Below are 24,710 nucleotides of genomic sequence, written 5' to 3'. Positions count from 1 at the left end.
TTTTGGTGTCTGTGTGTATGTGCAACCACACTCACACACACACACACACACACAGTGCTGCTGTTGGCTGTTGTTTGAGAGGAGAGATGAAAAGGCCTTTTGTGGCTGGGAGGTCAGCGCTATTGACCAGTAGATGTGTGAGTAGAGTCCGAGCTTGGTTTTCCCACAGTCCTCTCCGTCCACTCACGGCTTAATACCCTCAGTCAACAATAGAAGTGTGCCACGGGTGAACAAGCAGGAGCTTTATTGTCAGCACACCAAGGACCAGAGCAAGGTGCTGCGGGGAAGATCTCAGGAGAGTTGTTTGACAAGCTTTTTGATCCACTGCATGTAGGGAAATTAATATTCATCATCACATGTGTGGAAATAGAAAAGCCTGATTGTTCTCCAACATTCCGTGATCAGTATTGTGAGGGGTTTGGTTGATCTGACGGATACAGTAGGGCTCCAAAAAATGACAGGGAGACAGCCCAGATGTCTCATACAGACAACAAATTTAAAAGAAATGAAGATACATATGAACTCATTCGCTCAGTCTCTAGTAGTCTCATTTGTGCCCACGTCATTGCTCCAAATTCAACAAATCACAGTCAAGATAACAGTAAATGTGCATGTCAACAGAGTGGAAATTGTTGTTTATTTCAGTAAAACTGTCTGCAAAATAAGTCAAGAACTCAAAGCCAGACTTAAGTTTTTGTGAAACTGTGACTTGTAACAGAGATTTATCAAGGACAAGATGCGTAGAAATCTAAAATATCTAAAATTGTAAATTTAATTGTAAATAATGTCATACTAACAAAATGTCTCAGTTCTGCAGTAGCAATCTAATTTATAATTACATGCGTACTTTCAGTGCCTTTTCCCTGGATACTATCAGTGCATTGAACCCTGTTTAATTATTCCCTGGGCGACCATCAGGAGATTCATCCTGTGTTCCCCTGTGTGACTGGAGTGTGAGATAACCAACAGCAGCAGATAAGAGACTGACAGCAGACCATCCTCAGTGTGATGGGAATGGTTTTATCTCTCCTGCTCAGCCTGTGATTGCTTCACTGCTCTGTTATTGGTGTTTGCCTAATTGTTAGAAACCCAGCCCTGCCTGAGTCACATGGGCTTGTTATGCTAATAACGCACTATAAAATGAAGGGTGGCTCCTCCAGTAACATCAGAACAAACAGTGGCGTCCAGAAGAAGCTGCTCACTTCACCTGCACAGACATGGCTCCCTGCTCCACCAACTTCTCCTCTGTTCACCACATCAGGATCTCTGAGAGAGATAACATCAAAGTGAGTACAGGAGGGCATACTGAGGCTTTTGCATCGTGCAGCACAGATGTCTGATTGTTTATCGTTGAATTTGAATCATGAGCTCACCTGCCTGTCTCTTCTCCCACAGTTGAGAAAACCCCTCGTGGAGAAAATGCGCAGAGATCGCATCAACACTTGCTTCGAGCAGCTCAAGACGATCCTGGAGAAGGAGTTCCACAAGCAGGAGCCCAACTCCAAGCTGGAGAAAGCCGACATCCTGGAGATGACTGTTAGCTTCCTGAGGCAGCAGCTGCAGCCGGGACTCCGTCACAGCACAGACTACAACCAAGGCTACTCTCACTGCTGGAATAAGTCCGTCACTCCTCAGCAAGTGAAGCAGCACCATCAGGCCCAGAGAACAAGAAGCTTCTCCACAGTTTGCTCCACCCTCAGGCCCACCACGCTGCAGGACAACAGCAGCAGCAGAGGCCCCGTGTGGAGGCCCTGGTAGAGACTCAGACTCTGTGAGACCTGAGGGGAGCTGCTCTCTCCCTCACTGTGTAGGAAATATGTTTCCAGCCTGCTCATTAATGTTTTTACTGAATGTTTTTAATGTTTTATCACATTGATGAGAATATACCTATGATATCACAGTATGCTCATACTTCACAGTGAAGTTATTATCAGTGTTTTGTTGCAATTGCAAATATATTGATTGTGTGAGATGTAACTTGTTTTGAAGTTAAAAGTGTATGTCACAGTTGTTTGAAACTAGCATTGTTTATGGAGCATGTTTATAGTGACTTATTTACCTTTAATAAAGGAACAAAGGGGGCACCCGGGTAGCTCACCTGGCAGAGCGTATACCATGTATCAAGGCTGAGTCCTTACAGCAGCACCCTGGGGTGAAGTCTGACCTGGGCTCTTCACTGCATGTCCTCCATTCTCCCTCCCCTGCCCTGTCTGTCTGTCTCCAGCTCTCACTATCTAATAAACCAGATATACTGAAAAAATAAGTATAAGCTTCTTTAATTATAACTTTTATGATGAAATGGTGACAAGGTTTAATTTTTAGACATTTGATGTTGTTCTTACTGCAGCTAAAATTCACATTTCCATGTCTGAATCAGTTAATACCAACTGATACTTTCCTCCATGTTAAACTGCCCTTTTGTTTTCAGTCTAAACTATTATTTGTCTACAGGGTTCAACACTTTGCTGATGTCTTGTGTACATCTGTTTCTTATAATTGAGCTCTGAATTAGAATAATTAAAATAAACACTGTCCTGTTTCCTCATGTTGGCCTTTATAAAGCTTAAATCAAAGGGAGCATTATAGTCTGAGATCAACCTTTGACTTCCAAACTTTCCAAAAATGTTTTATGTAAATGTGATTTTGGGCAAAGTTACGAGGGGATCGCATGGAGTTACAGTTGATGATTAGAGCGGGGAACAATTATATAATTGTGCCTCAAAATTGTTCTTGGCCACAAGCAATTCGTTCATTTATAACCAATTATGCTTTTGGTGATGGGGACAAAACTGGTAATTTCACAAAGTTGAGGGGACATGTACCCAGCGTCCTCAGTGCAAATGATAACTATGAACTTAAGTTTTATGTATGTATGAAAGCATCCTGATGTCGATTGTGTCCTATGCCGTGTTCCAATATCCATACTTTCCGTACTTACTATACTTAGTTTAAGTACGTTGGGTGTTCCGATATCGATCGCGGTGAAAAGAAGTGTACTTAAAGGACCCGGATGTTGCACTCATAACGGCAAAATCGTTGAGTGTGCAACGATGTACACTTTGCGCACTCAACGGCCGCCATCTTGTCTACGTAGCGGAAGAAGCGGAGCCAGGCAGATGCGCTCCGCTCTGATTTTTTTTTTTAAATAGCTTCTGAGACAACAGCGCCTGCAGCGGAGCCATATACATAAAAAGTAAAGCCGTAGATGTCTTATGTTCACCGTTCAAAGCGGGATGTTTTTGGCGGGCAACGAGCCGCGGCGGCTGGCGCGATCGTAATTTCCGGTAAGTGCACCACAGAGTATTAGATTTGGAACAATACTCACCTGCTGAAATCTGCGTACTTAGTAAGTGTGGATAGTGTACTACGTTTAAGTGTACTCATGGAAGTATGGATATCGGAACACAGCACTAGTCCAACCATGACATGACCTTTGACCTCTAAAAGACCTTAAAGCAGACATTCATGAAAATGTCCCCAAAAGACACTGCCATGAACATTACCTTTATCTTAAAAGAAAAGTCATCTTTTTAAATTCTCTATAAAAAATACATGTTTTTATACTAAGTTCATTCATAAATAAAATCAATGTGGAATCAGCAGGTTTTTTTTGATTGTAACTTTTTATTGTTAATTGTCATACAAACGTTTAAGAGCCAAAAAGTGTGATAGCAAAGCAGTAATAAAGACATCCCATCAAAAAATGTTAATATGGAGATCCAACTGTGTTCGCTCACACAAACACACAAACACACACACACACAAGCACGCGCGCGCACACACACACACACACACACACACACACACACACACACACACACACACCAACATCATCATCATCTTCAAATTTGGCATAGATAATTCAACACAGAAGAGAAATATTCTCAGTATAACTCAGTATGTCAGATACATATACTGTTACATCGAGCAGTCCAAAGATAAACTCCACTGGAGTAAACAGTCATTTCAAAAGATTTGACCAAACCGTCATCACTCAAAATCAACCAGCTTTAAACACAGAGGAAAAGCAAACATCGGGTGTGAATCAAAGTCAAAGCAGGACAATCTTCAAAAAGGTGAGAGCCTTCGCTTTTACTACTTGTCCATCAATGTGATGAGACAATAAAGAAACCCACCGATAACAAGCAGGCTGGAAACATATTTCCTACATAGTGAGGGAGAGAGCAGCTCCCCTCAGGTCTCACAGAGTCTGAGTGTCAGAGTCTCTACCAGGGCCTCCACACGGGGCCTCTGCTGCTGCTGCTGTCCTGCAGCGTGGTGGGCCTGAGGGTGGAGCAAACTGTGGAGAGGCTGCTGGTTCTCTGGGCCTGATGGTGCTGCTTCTCCTGCTGCTGGAGGCCGTGCAGAGGAGTGGCGGAGGCCTCTGTGTTGGATCCTGCAGAGAGGAAGTGCACAGAGTCCCTCCAGCAGTGAGAGTAGCCTTGGTTGTAGTCTGTGCTGTGACGGAGTCCTGGCTGCAGCTGCTGCCTCAGGAAGCTCACAGTCATCTCCAGGATGTCGGCTTTCTCCAGCTTGGAGTTGGGCTCCTGCTTGTGGAACTCCTTCTCCAGGATCGTCTTGAGCTGCTCGATGCAAGTGTTGATGCGATCTCTGCGCATTTTCTCCACGAGGGGTTTTCTCAACTGTGGGAGAAGAGACAGGCAGGTGAGCTCATGATTCAAATCCAACAATAAACAATCAGACATCTGTGCTGCACGATGCAAAGGCCTCAGTATGCCCTCCTGTACTCACTTTGATGTTATCTCTCTCAGAGATCCTGATGTGGTGAACAGAGGAGAAGTTGGTGGAGCAGGGAGCCATGTCTGTGCAGGTGAAGTGAGCAGCTTCTTCTGGACGGCAGTGTTAGCTCTGATGTCTATGGGGGAGCTGCTCCCTCATTTTATACCCAGTCATTAACATAACAAAGCCATGTGGCTCAGGCAGGGCTGGGGTTCCCACACTCCTACCAGTGGGACTCCCAGCACAACAATGGAAGACACGTCAATAACTCACAGAGCATTTATCTGTGTGAGGCATGTTTCCCAAGATAAGCAACAGGTAATAAACACTTTATCAGAGTCATCTGAGAATTCATCACAGACTGAAGGTCAGAGTTAAATTGTTTTAGAGGTAAAATAGAGGGAAGGGAGGCACAGGAAAGAGAGCATCTTCAAAGGGGGGTTACTGCAATTAAGGGCCAAATGCTTCTCTGTAATAAAACAATATAAGCTGGAGGCTTTTATTTTCTCTTCAAAGGAAGTCTCCCTTCCTCCAGACAGCATTTTGGTGCTTTCAACACAGGAGCATTTGGACACATGGAAATAAAATGTTCCTCTTTTCTTTTTTTTTTCTTTTCTTTTTTTGTTGTCACACACTCACCACACTTAAATAAAGTGTAAATAAAGGCTAAATAAAGTGTATATGTTTAACTATTTAAATGAATGAGCAGCATAAAGCTGAAAGAGTGGGGGGGGGGGGGGGGGGGGGGGGGTCATCATCGTCAAAGAGTGACGTCAGCTGGCTGAAGGTTTCATTTCCCACCTGTTGCTTTTTTTTTTCCAACTGCTGCTCCACTTTTTCCATCACGGGAGTCATGTGTGAAGACAGACTGCAGGGATCTGAGGAGAGGCACGCTGCCGATGATCTGAGGCGGACTCGGCTCCTGGCAGGTGTGAAAGCAGGCGAGTGGAGTGGCGCACGCTCTCGGCCGCGTGCGGTGCAGAGGCAGGGCTAAAAGGTCTCGTGCGCACCTAATGACACACAGCGTGACTTTTTGATTCAGTTTGTTTCCTCGTTAAGAGCATTTTAATAATTTATTTACACCCGAGTTCACGCAGAACAACGTAAGTGGGGTCATACGTGTACGATAGATAGATAGATAGATAGATAGATGTAACATTATGATAGCATTAGTAAAATTCATTAGTTTATCATTTATTTTATATATATTTATATATATATATATATATATATATATATATATATATATATATATAATCAAAAACACATGATCTGATTTTATATATATGTATATATATATATATATATATATATATATATATATATATATATATATATAAAATCAGATCATGTGTTTTTGATTTCAGGTGATTAGTTTCCATGGATTTTCAGTCAGACCTGGATGCTCAGCTGTGTGTGGTGAGATCATATTTAGATTATTGTTTCTAGTCACATATTCGTCACCAAGTTCCGCTTAAACACTGTACGAAACCCTCTAAGCTCTTGTCTTGCTTCCCTCCGAGGGGTCTGCAGACCCTGTTGTAAATGAACTGTGTCAAATTAGTGTCAAGTTAATGGCATTACGAGCGGGCTGGCAGAGTGCCTCTGAGGGCCTCCATCACTGGCTGGCCCCAGATGTGAAGCCGGCCTTGTGGGTGCAGTGTGAGTAGTCCCGTCTCCCCAGTTTCCCACCAGTCCCCAACATCAGGGTAAATGAGCTACAAAAGCCATGCCGCTCCTCAATGCTCCACTGGGAATGTTAATTGATCTTTTGTTGCAGGACAAACAGAAAGTCTGTGTCCCGGCCCATCTGGGAAAAATCAAGTCAACTGGCTTGGCTGCCTGGCACAGAGGAGCCTGTCTGCCTTTAGTCTGTGTTGACTCTTTTAATTTAAGGTTTCAGACCCCTTCTTCAATGCTAAAAGAAGAACTCCAAAGTTTTAATTAAGTCAAAGTAGAAATGCCACAACAGAAACACTCCATGCCAAGTCCTCCACGCAAATATGTTACCCAAGTTAAGAAAAGCAGAGAGTGTCCACACTGGCAACATTTTACTGCAAAAAGATTCATATCAGTAAATTTGTCTAATTTGTAGTCAAACTGTCTCATTACTTTTAAACTATTTCCACTAGTTCTAGTGACAGATCTTCTTTAACTTATTACAGGCAAGAAACACCTTGTATTTGTTTTAGTGATGGGTAGGAAGTACTGTATTTATTTTACTGTATTCAAGGAACACAATTAACAATTTTAAGGGTTTTTTTTTATTTTTTCTGGTATATTATACATCCACTCCAAAAATTCTCTTTTTACTCACTACAGTTATCCAATTACTTTATATACTAAAGCTACTTTGCAGCGTACATATGTATCAGAGCCAATGTAGGATATTTTCTAAAGGTATTTGTTTGATTGGCAATTGGATAAGAAAAAAAATACTGATTCCTACAATCAGAAAAATGCTGAATACATATAAAGAGAAGAACATTACTACATTACGTTTATAACCGGAATAAAATCATTTGACTACTTCAGAACATTTGATATAAGACACTTTAAGACTTTTACTCAAGTACTATTTGTATGGATGACTTCCCCTTTTACCAAAGTGATAGTTTAACACAGTGTCTTTACTTTTACTCAAGTATGATATTTGGGTACTTTGTGAAAACAATCGAAGTGGGGGGTATTTCAAGGAGCTGTAGGGATTACGTTTCAATGTATATACGCATTCCCTGTGGGGGCCTTCTGAGCATGTTTGTGACCTGTTGATATTTGCTGTCACAGTGAGCGCTTTAAAGGTAGGTAGTTTTCTATGTAAGCAGCGCTACTTGTTTGCTCTTCATCTGCGTATCTACGTATGTCTAAGAAAACATCTCCGTCTCTTAATTCATGTCTGTATCTCTTTTGTCATCACCGCAGCATTTGAAAGCACAGTAGCAACTGCCAATCTGTCAAGTCCCGTCCATGCTCGGCTTTATTATCTGTCCTCTCCATTGATTTCATTGTCCGCATGTTTGTGTGAGTTTGTGCCTCCTCTGAAAAGTTAGTGTGCCCTACACGGTTGCTGGGGGTCTTTGTCTACAAGTGTGTGTGAAGACGAGTTCCCCTCCCACTAGCAGCCTGAGAGCTCTGAATTCCTGCCATAAAGGCTCGGCCCTCGCTCAGACCCGCGGCAGTGCAGAGCGGCTTCCCGTCAGCCATCTCTCTGTGAGTGTGGTATCTCCCGTTTCCCACACTCTGCGCCTATTCACTGGCCCCGAGACGGGAACAATAGAAGTGTGTCTTGTTACACATCACATTAGCTATGGTGTTTGATCTCCTGTTGAAGGGGGAGGGGAGCCAGCTTCAGCCAGACCATCTGGCCTGGCCAACGAGACCCTGAGAAAGTCCCAGGCAGGGCATGCCGCATTCTCCACAACTTCTGCACACACAAAATAGTTGTGAAAGACTTTTGTGGCACTTGAGATATAACTCAAGCACTAGACAGCATGCCCCGACCACCACAACAGAAGTGGGGCATGTAATGTGTGGGGGTGTCACCACACCCCGGTTCTTTTTTTTTTTTTTTTTTTTTTTTAACCACCTGTGCACCAGCGAGGTCAGATAAGATGAAACTTTAATGATCCCTGTGGAAAAATACTGAGGCACAAAATATTATACAGCAGAAAACAGACATTTACACATACTAAACAAATTAGTGCATATCAAAACACATTTATTTCTTAAATTCAAATGCAGTTTAATGTTCAGCTCCACTGGTTCTAATAAACCTGAGAGGGTAGATATTATTACGTTGCCTTTGCTTGGAACCAGAATAAATATAATTTGGTTCACTTTTGCACAAGTCTACTGAAGAATGACTCAATCTCTAATCTTTTAAATTAAGTCTGCATTAACCTTTACATCAGGAGCAGCACACACTTAATTGCAGTTGTATGAATGGTCCCTCTTATCTTCTCCAAATCTGGAAATCATTCTTCCCAACAACCCAACAATACAATGCGTGTAAACCTGTGGAGCCTAAATGCAACAAACAAAGTGACCGTGTGGAGGTAGAGTAAGCTATGTGACATGTCACTATGGGACAAGTGCTTTTTTAGCATTGCCCAAACAAAGTGCCACAGGAGTCAAACTGTGATTTCTTTGCTGTTGTTCCCTTGAGTGAGGCACAACTGTGAAGCTGCTTGTAGTTAAATGTTGTGCTGATAAACTGTCTGTGTGAGGTGGATTTAAGTGTGTAATCCCTAATGGAGATATTTACGAACCCAACACAAACTCCACCGGCTCTCCTACACACAGGAATTGATTATTCATTCAGTCATTAATGTAGTTACTGACACATAAGCTGTAGTTTGTATGTGTGATGTTATATGAACATTGTCAAAAGTGAAAACACAAAGATTGTTTAAGTTTTCAAAACTTCATGTGAAGTTTTCCATTTATTTCTTTCAAAGATAAACTTCTCAAGGAAGTAATTCACCAGATTCTTTTGGCAAAGATTGATGTCAACATAAAATGCCTTTATAAAAGGTATTCATTTGAAGATGAAAAAACATCTGTATTCAACATCACAACTGAACAGTTAACAGTCCAACAGTAACTCTCCTTCACACATCAGCCAAATAATGGTTACATGTAGTCAAAATCAAGTATAATCATAATAAGATTTACAGTAAAAGTGGATCCATGGGATCCATTTATGGGATGTTTTTGATTCATCAGCACCAAGCTGGTGAAATGTATCAGTCAGCGATACTCAGTATCAGAGATAGACAGTCGTATAAACACATGAATCAAACAGTGTCTCAGACACGTCAATACTTTAACCCAACATGGGTGTTAGAACAGGATCATTCAGTGACGTTTGCAAAACAAACAAAACAAGTTGTTTTTCCCCACAGGAACAATTAACACAATCACAGGGCAAACACTGTGTATGATGTGTATAGACATGGTGTACACATTCAGTAAAACCTGAATCATTTCAGTCCTTCACCAGGAACACTGGCACATGGTGCCCATTTCTCCATAAGTATAAAACTCAACAATATTGAATCTCCTGCCGAAGCAAAAGGAAACAGACTTCAGTGAGTCTTAACTTTCTGTCCATGACGTTCATAGACATAGTTCTCTTTCTCTGCGTGGAAGTGAAGCTGTCTCCACCCTACCAGGGCCTCCACAGAGCACCACTGGCCTGGCTCACACCCTTGCTGGAGTTGACCTGATGGAGCGGAGAGCCAGGAGGGGAGAGGGTGGAGGGACTGTGGCTGGTCTTGCTGGATGCCTGCAGACCCTGGAAGTGGCTGAGCAGCCTGCTGTGGGTCTGGGTCTGGACCTCGCAGTGGGACAGGAAGCTGACGGCCTCCTGCACGCACCGGGAGTAGCCATCGCCGGCCGTCATCAAGCCGGATGTCAGGCTGGACGGCTTCTGCTGCTGCCAGCCTCTCAGATAGGCCACGGCCATCTCCAAGATGTCCGCCTTCTCCTGCTTGGAGTCGGGCTGCTGCCTGAGGAACTCAGGGCCCAGCAGGGACTTCAGCTGCTCGATGCTGGTGTTGATGCGGTCTCTGCGCAGTTTCTCAACCATTGGCTTTCTCAGCTGAAGAAAAGAAAAAGAAAAAAATCAATTAGACAAAAATAATCAAACTTTTTTAAATGATACAAGCACAATTCAACAAGGGAGTAACGTGACTTTATAGAAATCAAGTTTACCTTATGAGCAGGGGTCAGGTGTTCCTTAGGAAAGCTTGCTTGTCCAAACACAGTGGGAGCCATCGCTGTAGAGTCAGAGCGGTCCTGCTCGGTCAGAAGAGCCTGTTGAATATGAGCTGCCTTCTCCTCTGCCTCTGCCCTGTATTTATACACCCAAATCTCCATATGAATGTGTGGGTCTTGGGCTTGTTGGAGTTTCTCACAGTCCCTGGGCCAATGAGAGAGCTGGGAAGGGCTTTGAGGAACGCAGGGCTGCCACATGCTCAATGAAGTGTTTATAGCCGTGGGGACAATGAGTGTGTCTCCGGGGAGCAGGTGGAGGAATAGACTGCGAGAGAAAGAGCCCGGGGTGGGGTGGTGGGGAGCGAGGAGGGGGGGGGGGGGGGGGGGGGGGGGGGGGGGGGGGGGGGGGGGGGGGGGGGGGGGGAGTAGCTGGGAGTCTGACCCTGTGCTTGTGTTGATATGGGAAAGTGGTGACCCCAGAGGGAAGCACGCCGCTGTCTCATGTCATCTCTGCCGCCACGTAATTGAGCACAAAGTGCCTCCGCCACCAGGCACACGTGGGTGTTACAGAGGGCCAAGCATTAGAAAAGACCAACATGCAGCCACTTCCACCGGTTTGACACGGCAGACTTTCCTCACGGAGCTGTGCAACAGTTGAGACGTCTCAGCGGTGAATAGAAGAAGGGCTTCTCGGAAGGTTTTTTGGACTAAAATAAAATGTGCTTGATGGAGAAAAGAGAAGTTGTGTTGCCCCACACACCAAAACAGTCTGTTAATTAAAGGCCGCAAAAAAGCTAGTTTTCTTGTTCAGTTGCTTCAAATAAATAATGTTCAGTTCATCTATGGAAATTAGAACAACACTGCTTCTCTCACTGTCAGATTTAGCTGCGAATAAAGTGTTTAAAGGAGCCCTATGTTGTTTTTTGAGGACATTTTAATCAGAGGTGAAAGATCTTTGTTGGCTGATGTTTTTGTGTGCCTAAACAAACTAATAAAACAAAACTGTCTTTGTTTTCATGGCTGAATGAAACTGAATAAGCAAACTTACCTTAAAGTACGACACAACTGCATACCGTTTTACCTTGTTTATACGTGGCAGACCCTGCCACCTTTGAGTGCCCCTTTAATGTGTCTTATTTAATTCTAATTCTTCAGCTAAAATTCAGTTGGACGGAGAAAATGTAAGACTTGAACAACACATTTTCAGGCACTTTAAAAGCGCCATTAAACCACATGGTGAATGAAGTGTTTAGTGATCGTCTGGAGCCTCAGCACTGACATTGGATGTTTTGCTGTGAAAAAGGACTCGGTGGCTTTTGAAGTTCGGGCTGTCCACTTCAATTTGCCGGTCGATGAACGTGATCTGATCCGCTAGAGAAGAAAACGGCTTCAACTGTAAACATCCTAACAGTCTCCACACTCCCAGCACATGTTCACACATCAGGCAATCCCCCCCCCCCCTCCACACACACACACACACACACACACACATACTCTTACAGACAGCCACACTCTCATTCACTTTCCCCTCCCTCCCACACACACACTCTCACACACTCTCACACACACTCACACACAGCTGGCTGACCTGCCTGCCGCTGGCCACGTCTCAGTCACACGCTCCCTTCCTGCCTGTGTGGAACGTGGGAGCCGCTGTGGTCCCAGGCTTCCCACACTTCAGTGTTAATGACACTGAGGCCGGCTGCACAAAGGAAGTGTGCCCCATCGAACAAAGATTGAGTGACCAACCCCCCTCCCTCTCCCTCCATCCCAACACACACACACACACACACACACACACACACACACACACACACACACACACACACACCCAGGAACACAGTGCTGTCAACAGGGCTTCCAGGCACACCATCTGGACAGATCGTACGCTATTGTCAGCCAATCAAGCATGGGAGACGCTCACCGTGAGAATTGGAGAGGCTGAAATAGAGACAGAAAGTTAAATAAGAAGAATAGGGTGTGTGTGAGAGTGTGTGTGTGAAGGGTGGGAAACTTTGTGGAAAGCTCGATAAAGTTTTTCCTTAAAGTTTGTCGAGGAGAGGGCCTAAAAATGCAAAAGTGCATGAGATAAATTGTAGAAATCCACATTAAGGGCGCTAATATTACAAATAATAACATGAGAAAGTATATTATAATGATAGCGAGTATACCTGAACTGTCGCTGTTATTTTGACACATCGAGTCTGTGATGATTTTACAGTTGTCTTATCTTTTAAAGAGCAATTCTGCTACATTTACACCAGTTCATAGAATAAAAAGTTGGAGCTCAGGTCTGACGTCCAACATCTCTGTCCACCATGTTGTTTAATGGCCGCGCAACATTTTCCCTCCATGTTCCCACAACATATCACTGCCAGTCGATACAATAACGAGGATATCTCCCTTGTCGTGGCACATCAGATGAGAGACAAGAGGCCAGCGAAGGGCCCCTCCCACCTGTTTGTTTGGACTGGGGCCATTGTACCCCATGAATTCAACTAATTCATTCACATCCTATTGTCATAACACTGCTTTGTGATTGGCCCAACACTGTGAGAACCAGCATCGCATTAAAATCGATGGGAACGTTGGCATAAGTATATAAGGGAGGGAGGTCTCGGTGGGTGAAATCATAACCCTCAACTCCTCTCGCACCCGACACAGACCTGGACCTGGAAACCATCCGACGGCATATTCAGCATGAGGGATCAGCACACAACGTAAGCTCAAGAATCATCCGTAGAAACTCGTCATTTGATTCATCCTCATTGATTTTGTTTGAACTTTTGTCTCATTCAAGGTCACTCTGGGGTCACAGGGATGTTGCCCTGATTCTTGCACATATACTTTTATACTTTTTCTATCTAACCCTTTAAACAGCTCTTAATGTTGTGGGTTTCAGTTCAACTCAAAACCAGGGTCTCGTCTGTGAACATGGCATTCATCTAATGTTTCTCTTTCTTCCTTCTCAGCATGTGTAAGATGATGATTCTGGAGAGGAAGTGCACAGACAGAGCGGTGAGGCTCCGCTCAGCACTGGAGGGCCAGCTGAACGCCGGGGTGTCCAGCTCTGACGTGTGGGACAAGACCGTCTCCTTCTTCACAGTGAGGAAGGCGTTGATTTTTCACAACGGCTACAACAAATCCTCCAGAGAGGCCATGCGATTGTTCCCTTCACCGGCTGAGGACGTGGCGCCGCTGTGCTGCCAGTAAAACGTGGACACACATGTAATGATCACAAGAAATGAGATGTGGGACTGTGTGTCCACAAGCTCATAATAACAGCACTATGTCAAGAGGAAGTTTCCAATGGAAAAGAAGTCTTTAGATGGAAAAAGGACTGTAAATCCAAGAGATTTTTAGGGTCTTTTTGTTGTTGATGTGTGTTTTTGACGTGTAAAAGATGTAAGATTAATACCACAAACACTGTGATTGTATTAGTCATCCACCAAAGTTGCCTTAAAATGTGCATTTCTTGCCTTAAACCTTAGTAGTCCTTGAAACTGGTCACTTAAAGACCATGTTGTCAAGATTTTGTGAAAGTAAAAGCCATATTCCTTTGTGTAAAAGGGAAATGTGTATGCCAATGCATACTTTGTTTTGTAAATGTTTTTTTTTACAACATTGTGAGTGATGTTATTCTTAGATGTGATGTATAAACTGTCCCATTGAAAGCTGTAAGTGAAATGTGCAATATGTGCTTTCATATGGAATTTGAAAATAAACTGAGGTTTTCATCATAAACAGTCTGAGTTGAGAATGATTTCCTGCTAGAACACGTCTTGTTATTTCACATCACTGCAAATAGGAACTCAAAATTAACCCTCAGAATTTTTTACGTTATTAGTAAATAACAGTTAATAAGTTTCACACTCAAAATGGGGAGTTACAATTTCCATCCATCACATATCATGTCTTAATGAATATCACCCTCTAGTGGCCTTCTCACGGCCTTACCTCGGACATGGTCCACACAGAAAACAACTTCTTCTTCCTGGACTCTGGTCTCAACACCTCAAGGCACAGGTTAAAGTTTATATATAATTACTGACCTGATGTCCAAAATGCATGAACTGAGTGCATCTCAAATACTGAAAAAGTGCATTTATGTGCATGGATTTTATATGAGGTAATAAGGTTTGTTATCATTTAAATATATGTTTGATTTCTTTGAGCTACATCTGTTATAGCAGCAGGGTGAACAGACTGTGGCTGGGGTGATTGTTGTTTTTTAGTATCCTCGGAGCTCTGTGCGGATGTCTCACTTCACCAATGTCACCGATGTTCAGCAGATACCTGGGCTGTATTAGTCACTCACTGTAGGGCCTTCCTGTCCTGGGCCGTGCGTGAACCATGCCAATTTGTGAGGTTTCCAGTCGCGATGCTTTCTACTGATCCCCCCATCTACAACAGTTTTTATGTCACCCTGTGTTTTGTCTTTTCTTTACTGCTAGAGCTGTAAAGGTGAGCAGCACAGGTCGAGGCAGACATAGTGGATACTGAATGGACCAATCGCAAGCCAGCAGAGAACTAATGATCTAAAACCATCAAATATGGCAGTTTGGGCATTAGATGCCCTTTTAAAATGTAACAGTAGTTTACAGATTGCACGGTATCCTTTTACTCTACTTTAAATAGATGTTTGTTCGGAAAAACCCTTAAAGTATAAACAAATAACTGCTCAAACTATCTAATCTGATACAAATCTGATTCACATGCATATTAAAAACCTCTTGTACACTTAGACATGATGCATTTTAAACATGCGTCTTTTCAGTGCTTCTTTACATTTTGACAGCAATGACATAATTCTTAATCAGACATTTAAAGTTTTGATAACAGAAAGAGCCCCGGTGTTACTGATGACATAAACAACAGCTCAGTTCAGTTCATTAAGTGACCCCGCATGCACAAGCCGTCACTAATCTTTCAAAAGGTGAACAAGGTCTTTGCTGATTTGAAAACAAATGTGTTTTTTTTTTTACATAGCCTTAGAAAATGATGCATCAGCGGCAGGAACAGAGGAGGTTACCACCCTGGATCATATTTGGAATTATTACAGCTTTATTAATCAGAGGCTAAATTCAAAAAGCAGACATTCAGCAACAAGTTGAACATTGTAGCAGCGGGAATAGGCGAATTTACAATAAACTGGGCGAACTCCACACCATGCATTCAGCTCTCAAGTACAAGGGTGCTGTTTTAACAGTTTGTAAGTTGAAAAGCTCAAACCTTAGCGGCACTGTTCTGGGGATTGACACAAGAGTGTTGCCAGTGATTTGAGGGCCTAAGAAATGAAGAAACTGCTCTGGAAGAAAACAAACTGAACCACAAATCAATTAATCAAAGAAAAAAGTGTTTAAGGATATAATGTCGGTCTGTTTTATTGTTAATTTAGACAGGTCTGATATTTCATTGCAACAGATGAAATCTTTCACAAGTCTAAAGTTCACTTTGTCACAAAGGCAAAGCTTCATGAAAAAAAAAATAAAACAAACTTTTATTCATTGTTCTTTTCCCCACGTTACTTCTGAGGTTGATAAAATAAACCTTACACATACACACAAATCAAAAATGTTTCTTTTCTGTCCATCACTCAAATTCCAGTTAGAACCTACAGGGATACCCAACAGCAAAAGTCCGCAAAAAAGGGACAGGTTAGCTCAAAAACCTTGTGACACTGAAACTTTTCGCCATTTTTAAAAAGCCCTGACCAAAAACAACTTAAACCAAACAAAGAAGGAAAACGAGATAAAATCAAATGCCACTCTTAACACGTGGTGGGTCAAATCCCAAAACATTTTTAGTCACCTTAACATTGCACTCCAATATCATAAGGGGGGACGGGCGTTTGAAAGCCAAGATTTCCACTCTAAAACAGAATTCACGAGTTATTCCATCAACCAGAAAACAAAATATTGGAACATGAATAATTAAATTCTCTCAACACGCCATTCTGTGACAACCTGCAAAGACAGAACAATAAAGAAGCTTCAGCTTTGTTGGTGGTAACAGTCATGACCCAGAAAACGCACAAAACATCTCTGGTTAAATGATTCGCAGAGTCTCACGTCTTCTCGTCTCAAGCTTGGTGAGAAACCCTAAACTGAAGCGATCTGAATCACAGGAGCAGAGCGTAAATTCTGTTTTAGTGTGTTCCCCTCACCCTTTAACAGCATTGTGTTTTTTTGTTAAACGTTACAGAGATGTTGCCAAAAGTGGATGATTTCTTTAGACTACACATAGTTTCTGCTTAAAGTTAATTTGAAGACGTCATACGGGGGAGGGGAAGTGAGTAAGAAGCATGGTGTATACTCTGTGTGTCTCAGCATTTGTGTGAACAGAGAAAATCTTTTTTTTTCTTTTTTTCTTAAGTTTGTAGGTGTCCTGACGTTATTTGCAGGGCTGTTGTGTGTTGGAGGGGTGTGGGTTGAGGTTGGCCATCAGGGCAAAGAGTTCAACAAATCCTGCAGGAAGAGGTCTGGGTCTGCGATTTCAGTGAGGAGACCTGCAAGACGAACAGGAAGTCAAGTTTCATATCAACATCTGAACTCCCACCAGGCCAGAAAGTAATCTCAAAAGTAGAGCTGCATCAGTTAGGTGGACGTCGATTTCTCCTATTTCTAAAATTCATTCAGATTTTGAAGTGTTTTGATAATCAAATAGTGGTGAAGTTGACCAGGTGTGTGTATACTGACCTACAACATCAAAGAACTCTGACAAGGACTCGGCGGGCATGAGTTCATCCTGGAAGGACCGGAGCACGCGCTCTGAGGCCTCGTAGATGGGCATGTCGTTGTGACGGACATATTCTGCCAGCGAGAAGGACCAGCCCCCCTCTGTGTTGCTGGTGGGTACTTTCTGTACGGCCAAAGAGAAGACAATGGCAGAGAGGTCAGTTATAGTAGCTTAAGTTTTCAAACGAGAAATCAATGTTTTATGGTATTTGATTTGAGAAGTATGTCCAGCTTATGTCAAGGGTTGATAACGTTTTTGTTTAGGAGAAACACAATAAAAGGCTGGATCAAACTTGTCTCTGCAACTTTACTAAGATAGCAAAGATATGACCAACACACACAAAGCATCCCAACAAAAAACCATAAACACAGCAGAATATAATTAGTTTGTAAGATATCCAAATTTCTTTTGGCATCAACATATACAGTAGTTTTGAAACTGAGCATTTACCCTGAACATGTCGTAGACTAGATCCACCAGGCCCCAGAAGAGGAGAGGCGAGCGATAGACTGCATATTCCTTTGGTGCTTTATCTGTGAGTCTGATGATAAACAAGAAAAAGAGGATGAAGGTAGGAGACTGTTACAAGATAAATTGTGTTGTATTTTACATTTGAAATTCCTAAATATAGCACAGAGCTTCCAGACTGATTCTCTTAGCTTACATTTGCTTTACACAAACATTGGTACATGAGATAAACAGCTTTTCCTAACTGGAAACTTGCAGTGCATCTTACCATTAAGGTATGAGATGCATTGGATTTTTTATATTACCATCTTTGCAGGCCCATTTCTAACGTCATTTAAAACAGGTTTAATAAATATGGTGCACAGGATAGCTGCATCAACCACTGTGTCTGCTTTAAAACAAAGAGGGACAGAATGTCTTTTTAGGAAGTTTGAGTGTCGTACTTGTTGGTGCTGACTGCTGAGACCTTGCGAGCATGTGCGTTAACCAGGAGTCTTCGTAGGAAGTATATCCGTGAAGTCCTCCAGCGTTCAGGCGGCATGATGTGCATGGCCAAGATGGTGAAATAGTGCGGTCCTTCAACCTCGTATGAGCTCTCCACCCATTTCTCACACGGCTGCTCCTGGAAACTCTGCAAGTTCTTTTCCTCACGGGACGTAGCTCTTGTACTGCAGTGACAGTTTGCAAAACATGAGCCACACCAGCTGAATGTTGGTCAAATAGGCTGACTTTTGGTTTGTGTGTCATCTCTACAGCTCTTCACTTGGTACAGTTTAAATGTCTGATGAGTAATTTCTCCTGTCATATACATCTTATATCAGAAATGTACATACGTGTTCAGGACATAAAGCACAGTGTGGATGATGTAGGGGATGAGGTGGATGTTGCTCTCTCGTCCTCCCCCTCCTGTGTCGACGCTGAACGATTGTTCAGTAGCAAAGCGAAGGAACAGCAGTTTGGTGTCATGAATGTTGAGTTGGTACGTGGGCTCCCGCTGGCCTGTGCACTCTTGCAGATATGTGTTGTGCCTGTGCAGCAGAGAGAAATCAAGTTAGGAAGCTGCATGAGGGAAACTTTTGCTCTATGTGTGTGCTGATGCATGATTTTACCTTGCTAAGCACGTAGCAAAGGCTGATTCTGGCACATGTGGCCCCCACACAGGAAGCAGTCCATTGCACTTTGTGTTGGCGTTCTGGAGAGCAGCACTCTCCCACTCCTCTCGCCCACGAGCCAGCCTGCCCCAGGGAAATATAAAAAACTCAAGTTAGAATAAATGAACAGTGAAGTTGCAGCAGAAAATTTTAAAAAGGCCTCTCTAAACGTCAGCCGGTTTTGGTTTTTACCTGACGGCTGCCAGATGGCAGTCATAGTGGACTATGTTAAAGTGCGACACAGTGCTGTAGCCCTGCTGCTTGCGAGGCTTGTTTTCAAAGTCATCCAAGGCCACACGCTTTGTGAAAGTGTAAATACCCAGGACTTTGGTTGGCTAGAAACACAAGAACCCATTTGTTAAATTAGAAAACCACAAGTTGGTATATCAATATCATTTTGTGTACACTTACTATCAGTGGATGCTGACACTTTAAATAATTTAACCATTTATGAGCACTAATCAACTATGTAAGTGATTTATAACAAAATATATTGTACTACAGTTGATAGTTGTAGTTAGTTTTTTTTTTATTTATTTATTTTTTTTACATATATGACAAATTGTTGTCAAATGATTGTTATAACACTAACCACTTATACCTTCTTACGATAACATTATACTGTGTTATAGCCAGCTTATTAAACATTTATATACGGCTTGTAAACACTAAAGTAAAGTGCTTTTCACTCATAGTCCTGGATAAGTTGTGTACCTGGAACTTGTAACCCTCCCTACAGATACAGCAGGTCAGGCCCGGCTCCTCTATCAACTCCTCCATTTGCTTCAACAGTGAGGTCTTCGTCACCACCTGACCTTTCTCATTGGTCTGAAAACAAATTAAGCACACATTTAGTAAAAATCAACAAAATAACATTGAGCTGGGTTAATGAAAGTGATTTTTGAGATGAACAGCACTTTGACACTAAGAACATAGAAAATGGAGAAAAAAGAGAAAAGACTGTAAAGGAAAAGAGTACCGTCATGCCCAGTGTTCCCAGGGCCTTCTGTCTCATGGCCATAGCCATACGCTTCTTCTCCGCTCTGGTCTCCCTGCGTGCTGCTTCAATCTTCAGGTTAACATCACTGTGCTCCCTCAGTGCCTCCAGAAGATTCTCTGCTAGCGTGCCGATGCCTTCGTCACTGGATACCTGCTCCAGCTTGTGCAAGTTGGTTATTGAATCTGTGCCTATCAGCACCTTGGTAGGGGACAAGAGGACAACCAGTCATGTTAGGTAAGTTTGCAAGCTTGGTGAAACTTTTCAATGGTTGATGTAATTACTCATAACCATCCAGAGAAATCAGTTTTCCACTGTTGGGCGTAAGACAGACCTAGTGGAGCTTTTCAACGGAAACATTTCTTACCTGTGTGGGGGGATGCTGGGTCGCCAAACCACGGAGCAATCGGAGAATGAAGGGGAGAGCTGGTCTAGAGAGGAATTTCTTCCAGACATCTGCATCAAGACTAACGAGAGAGTTCAGAACAAGAAGAGAAGGGATTAACCAAACACACAGATACAGGTGAAACTCGAGAAATCAGAATATCATGCAAAAGTTCATCTATTTCAGTAATTCAACTTAAAAGGTGAAACTAATATATTATATAGACTAATTTCGTGTTTTTTTTCTTCAGCCCAGGTAAGACGCTTCTGATGTTGTTTGTTGTTCAGGAGCGGCTTGACAAGAGGAATATGACACTTGAATATGACGCTGAACCAGACTGAGACCATTTAAAGGCTTAGGAACCCTTTGCTGGTGTTTTGGATTAATTAGCTGATTAGATTGTGACACTTGGAGCCTACAATATTGAATCTTTTCACAATATTATAATTTTCTGAGATTTGAATTTCATAAGCTGTAAGCCATAATCATCAAAATAACGGTTTGAAATATCTCACTTTGCATGTAATAAGTCTATATAATAAATTAGTTTCACCTTTTAAGTTGAATTACTGAAATAAACTTTTGCACGATATTCTAATTTTTCAAGTTTCAACTGTATATATTTTATGGTGTCAAAGGCTTTGACAGACAAGCTTTGGTCATACAAAGTTGAGAGAAGACCTACTTTTTGGCATTGGGGATATGTTTCTTCATGTAGTCCAGTGCACTCTGTGTGATTCCTTTCTGCAGAATAAGATCTTTGAGCTGATGCCCATTGCTGTTATTTTTGATTCCAGCGGCGATTTTACAGAAACAATCCAAAAACACTTTGTCATCTGCACTATGCTCCTCGTCGTACCTGAGAAAACAAAGTCAGGGGTCAGTTCTACTGAGACACAACATGCATAGATTTGAAACACAGATCTGAAACAATCAGTTTAATTTTAGAACGTGACCAATCTCTGTACTGGCTGGGAATGTTTTTATTCAAATAAAAAACTTCAATGTTCGTAAGTGAAAGCTAAGTGTTGCTCACTTGTCAAAGCTGCAACATGGTTTGAAGCGTTCCACCAAGATCCTCATTTTCTCCAGTTCACCAAAGGATAGGAACGGGATGATGCGCAGCAGACCCTGCAGCACACTGGGGTTGGAGCGCACAAATGGGGTGTTGATCTGGTCCAACAACATAACCAGCTGATCTTTGTCTCCCGTCAGCAGCAGGTTACCCTGTGAAAGACAAACCAGTCCCTGTTTAAAATTCAACATTAACAAGAATAGAATTTTTCAGGCTTTTATTATATTGTAGTGTCAAAAAGTTCTTTGTTTCTTCTTTACTCAGAAGGGTGAATGCGTACCTTGTCCTCTGAGATCTCGGCATTGGCTTCGTCCAGAATAATCTCCATGATGCTCAGGACTTGTTCAGCTATGGAGGCCCCTCCACTGTCCTTACTCTCCTGCTCTGCAACCAAAGCCTGCAGGAAAAAGGACATTAACACTGAGTTTTCTAAACTCTTGAACAGAGTAAATGTTGAAGTCTTGTATAAGCCTGGTTAATATTTTTCACTCCAATCTGAATTTGATAAATTAAATCAAACACAGTCACTTTCACACTCACCAGGTTTAGAGTTCCTAGCATAACGTTGAGTGTGTTCATCTCTGGTTTGACCAGCTGCTGCCTATTGATCTTCACCTTCACACAATAGCTGAACAACTTCAGCAAAACCTGTGGGTGAGAAAAGATCAGATGCATACTTCTTATATATTATACATTTAGAAAAACTGCACAAGATGTTAGTAAGAGATCTGAATCAGACACTTTTGTGAACTAAGGTTAGAGAACAAAGATTACCCCCTTATCTTAGACAACTTTTAGTAAAAAAAAAAAGAGAAAAAAAATGTTGGCTTACAGTGAGCAGATGTCTTCCTTGTTTAAAATCTTTTATTCCAGACAGCCGATTGAGCATACACTCTAGTCCTCCACACTGAGCCATGACTCCTGCCATCTTGTACACCTCTTCATCATCCTCCTCCTCATCTGTAGATCCAGTAAAACATTTTTTATTCAGTTGGGATGCAATTTTAAACATTCCTTGCTCTTACAAGAGAGTATTAATTACAGGAACATGTGAGGCCAAAGAGCATGTCTTTGAAGCTCACGGCTCTGTCACCTCATTCTCCGCATCACTACATGTGAACAAGCTATGTTTGACTATAAAATAAGACTGATAAAAAATAAGACTAACCTGTGGTTGAGTCCAGTGACTCTATGAACTCCTCAGTGGCATCTCCCAGGAGACCTCTCATTCGGTAGATGATTCTCATTGGCTCACCCTTTAAAAAAGCACAAGATCCATTAATAACTGTAACACACAATTCTGAACGTTCTAAAACCTTCAATCATTTAATTTCAAACACACGACGACTCTCACCTCATTTGTAGGGCACCAGACCTTCTTGTAGACCTCTGCCACTGACAGATCTAAGCTGATGATTTTGTTGTTTACCAAAAGCTGGAGGAAAAAAATAGTGGCATTACAAACATTATGTCAGATTTTAGAATCCACACCAGAAACCGGGAAGAGTATACACAATACACATTGTAAAGAATACCCATTTTACCTCCATGCCGCTGTCGTCTTCAAGCAGCGCCACCAGGTCGCAGTCTTGACAGATCTTGTTCTTGATGTCCCTCATCAGAGGGCCGATACCTGGTTCGTTGCTACTGTAGGGGTTTCCTGGCATGCGGCCCTGCAGGAAGTCCTCCTGCTGAGGATCCTTCTCCAGCGTCACAAAGAACTCTGTCACCTCATTCTCCTCCTAAAAACGCAGAGGAGGAAACAAAAACTTCAGCTGAATACAAATTCACAGTTAGACTCTTTTTGAGCATTATTCTGTGGAACATTTCTAACTGAAACTGACAAGGATAGAGGTAACTCACGGGATAGATGATGCTGCAGAGCCTCTCAAAAATGAACACTGGTGTCCTATAGTCATCCAGGTTGTACCGCTTAGCAGTCTCTATGCACACTGCCATGAAGGCTTTGGTTTCAGATTCAGTACCTATTAAAAGCACAAGATTTACAATAGTGATGTTTAAACACATACGACACATGCTGATTTATTAATTTCACGATTCTATCTTCTGTAGAAAACACAGCATAACAGCAGATATACTGATATACTGCTTCATCTACTTGATGAAAAGTTGAAATGACAATCAAAGACTTAACTACCAGAGATTATCTAAATGTCCTTCTAACTATGACTAGAACAAAGTTTTTCTTAAATGTTAAAAAGCATAAAAAAAAACACAAAAAAATCAAACAAAAGTGCTGTGAACATCAAAATGAAGCAGTGAAACTACAATTTAAATTCCATGTCTGTTGGAGTTAAGGTGGTGCAGACCTGTTGTCATGTCCTCCAGCATCTCGAGCAGCATGTCCTGAGTCTCATCGATGAGCTTGGTGCGCTGGACCACAAGTTTCCTCAGACATAGGTAGCCGTTGAGAACTGTGCCGACCAACCTACTCTTGAAATGACGCTTAATGGATTCCACTTCCACGAAAGAAGACAGCAATCCTGCGGTGGCACCAACCATATTCAAATAAATTAAATATTCAAGAAAAGGCATGAAAACAACATTCAAAAATTATCGCTATGACACTATAATTCACTGTATAATGGGATGAAAGTCTCATTTAAACCCAACAGTGTCATGTCAGATTCTATGGTCAGACAAACAACAAGACTGAAACTAATGTACCAGTCAAGCTCTTGAGGGCATATCCTTGCTGCAAGTCTGTGCTCAGTGTGGCCTCCTCCAGTGCCAGCAGATTGGCAATTTCCTGAATAGGGAAGTAAACAGAATTTAGAGATTTTTGATAACTGATATGAGTATGGATACCACACATTTGAAATGTAATGAAATTAAAGTGAAGCATTTAATTCATTTAATCATATCATAAGATTCCAATTCAAGTAAACCAACGGCATATAGAGATCATCTACGAAAACACTGAATTTAACTTATTATAAAATATATTCTTTTGAATTTCAGTCCATTACCTTGGTGATCAGGTTACCGATGTAGGGCAGGACGCCACGGGCTGCCAGGTAAACCTTCCAGTGTGTTGGCTTGATCAGCTTCTGGTACAGACCCAAATACTCCACCGCACACTCTCCAGCGACACTCAACTCATCCAGATAACTGACAGACACACACACAGTTAAGTCTTTTAAACACCAAGACAGGTCTACACTTAAGTCTCCAAACCACATTTATAGTTAAAAAAAGTCTTGATTATAATATTATGTGCTTGAGACAATATTGAGCTTTCATTCAGCTATGAAGCATGTGATTAGTTTAAAAATGAATTAAATCACTTAGATTCACAAATCTTTTTTTTCTGTCATTGTTAACACATTTACTGAAGTAACACACAGTGTTTCCACTAACATACTGTATACATTAAATCCCTAATATCGCAAAACATGATGTTTTTTGGACATGCTG

General features: G+C 42.1%; 4 protein-coding genes across 4 annotated transcripts in view; 1 reads left to right on the top strand and 3 right to left on the bottom strand.

The window, feature by feature from the left end:
• Positions 1-1,159: 1,159 nt before the first annotated feature.
• LOC115585483 (transcription factor HES-5-like) lies at positions 1,160-2,240 on the top strand. Its single transcript, XM_030423874.1, has 2 exons — positions 1,160-1,286; positions 1,396-2,240. Exons 1-2 carry the CDS (start codon positions 1,218-1,220, stop codon positions 1,756-1,758), a joined length of 432 nt encoding a protein of 143 aa, XP_030279734.1. The 5' UTR covers positions 1,160-1,217; the 3' UTR covers positions 1,759-2,240.
• Positions 2,241-3,607: 1,367 nt separating this feature from the next.
• her12 (hairy-related 12) lies at positions 3,608-4,894 on the bottom strand. Its single transcript, XM_030423590.1, has 2 exons — positions 4,753-4,894; positions 3,608-4,643 (listed from the first exon to the last, which is right to left on the bottom strand). The coding sequence occupies exons 1-2, from the start codon at positions 4,819-4,821 to the stop codon at positions 4,227-4,229; spliced, it is 486 nt and encodes a 161-aa protein (XP_030279450.1). The 5' UTR covers positions 4,822-4,894; the 3' UTR covers positions 3,608-4,226.
• A 4,253-nt stretch (positions 4,895-9,147) lies between these two features.
• Positions 9,148-10,731, bottom strand: LOC115584483 (transcription factor HES-5-like). Its single transcript, XM_030421935.1, has 2 exons — positions 10,456-10,731; positions 9,148-10,342 (listed from the first exon to the last, which is right to left on the bottom strand). The coding sequence occupies exons 1-2, from the start codon at positions 10,714-10,716 to the stop codon at positions 9,908-9,910; spliced, it is 696 nt and encodes a 231-aa protein (XP_030277795.1). The 5' UTR covers positions 10,717-10,731; the 3' UTR covers positions 9,148-9,907.
• A 4,768-nt stretch (positions 10,732-15,499) lies between these two features.
• ubr4 (ubiquitin protein ligase E3 component n-recognin 4) overlaps positions 15,500-24,710 on the bottom strand; it is a 52,582-nt gene continuing 43,371 nt past the window's right edge. Inside the window, 22 exon segments of the mRNA XM_030423364.1 lie at positions 15,500-16,966; positions 17,157-17,319; positions 17,647-17,737; positions 18,108-18,332; positions 18,498-18,692; positions 18,774-18,899; positions 19,008-19,150; positions 19,530-19,643; positions 19,795-20,013; positions 20,180-20,279; positions 20,883-21,056; positions 21,234-21,424; positions 21,553-21,669; positions 21,813-21,920; positions 22,105-22,232; positions 22,441-22,528; positions 22,627-22,707; positions 22,817-23,014; positions 23,136-23,257; positions 23,603-23,776; positions 23,961-24,042; positions 24,263-24,404. Coding sequence (XP_030279224.1) covers positions 16,902-16,966; positions 17,157-17,319; positions 17,647-17,737; positions 18,108-18,332; positions 18,498-18,692; positions 18,774-18,899; positions 19,008-19,150; positions 19,530-19,643; positions 19,795-20,013; positions 20,180-20,279; positions 20,883-21,056; positions 21,234-21,424; positions 21,553-21,669; positions 21,813-21,920; positions 22,105-22,232; positions 22,441-22,528; positions 22,627-22,707; positions 22,817-23,014; positions 23,136-23,257; positions 23,603-23,776; positions 23,961-24,042; positions 24,263-24,404 — 3,046 coding nt within the window. The 3' untranslated portion in view covers positions 15,500-16,901.

The sequence above is a fragment of the Sparus aurata genome, chromosome 7 (assembly GCF_900880675.1).
Source record: "Sparus aurata chromosome 7, fSpaAur1.1, whole genome shotgun sequence".
Classification (NCBI taxonomy): domain Eukaryota; kingdom Metazoa; phylum Chordata; class Actinopteri; order Spariformes; family Sparidae; genus Sparus; species Sparus aurata.
This window is presented reverse-complemented; position numbering and strand designations above follow the sequence as displayed.

Coding starts and splice junctions, on each gene's coding strand:
- her12 (XM_030423590.1), bottom strand. CDS start 4,821: ATGGCTCCCTGCTCCACCAACTTCTCCTCTGTTCACCACATCAGGATC. Junction 4,644..4,752: donor CTGAGAGAGATAACATCAAA/GTGAGTACAGGA, acceptor CTTCTCCCACAG/TTGAGAAAACCCCTCGTGGA.
- LOC115584483 (XM_030421935.1), bottom strand. CDS start 10,716: ATGTGGCAGCCCTGCGTTCCTCAAAGCCCTTCCCAGCTCTCTCATTGG. Junction 10,343..10,455: donor ACCTGACCCCTGCTCATAAG/GTAAACTTGATT, acceptor TCTTTTCTTCAG/CTGAGAAAGCCAATGGTTGA.
- LOC115585483 (XM_030423874.1), top strand. CDS start 1,218: ATGGCTCCCTGCTCCACCAACTTCTCCTCTGTTCACCACATCAGGATC. Junction 1,287..1,395: donor CTGAGAGAGATAACATCAAA/GTGAGTACAGGA, acceptor CTTCTCCCACAG/TTGAGAAAACCCCTCGTGGA.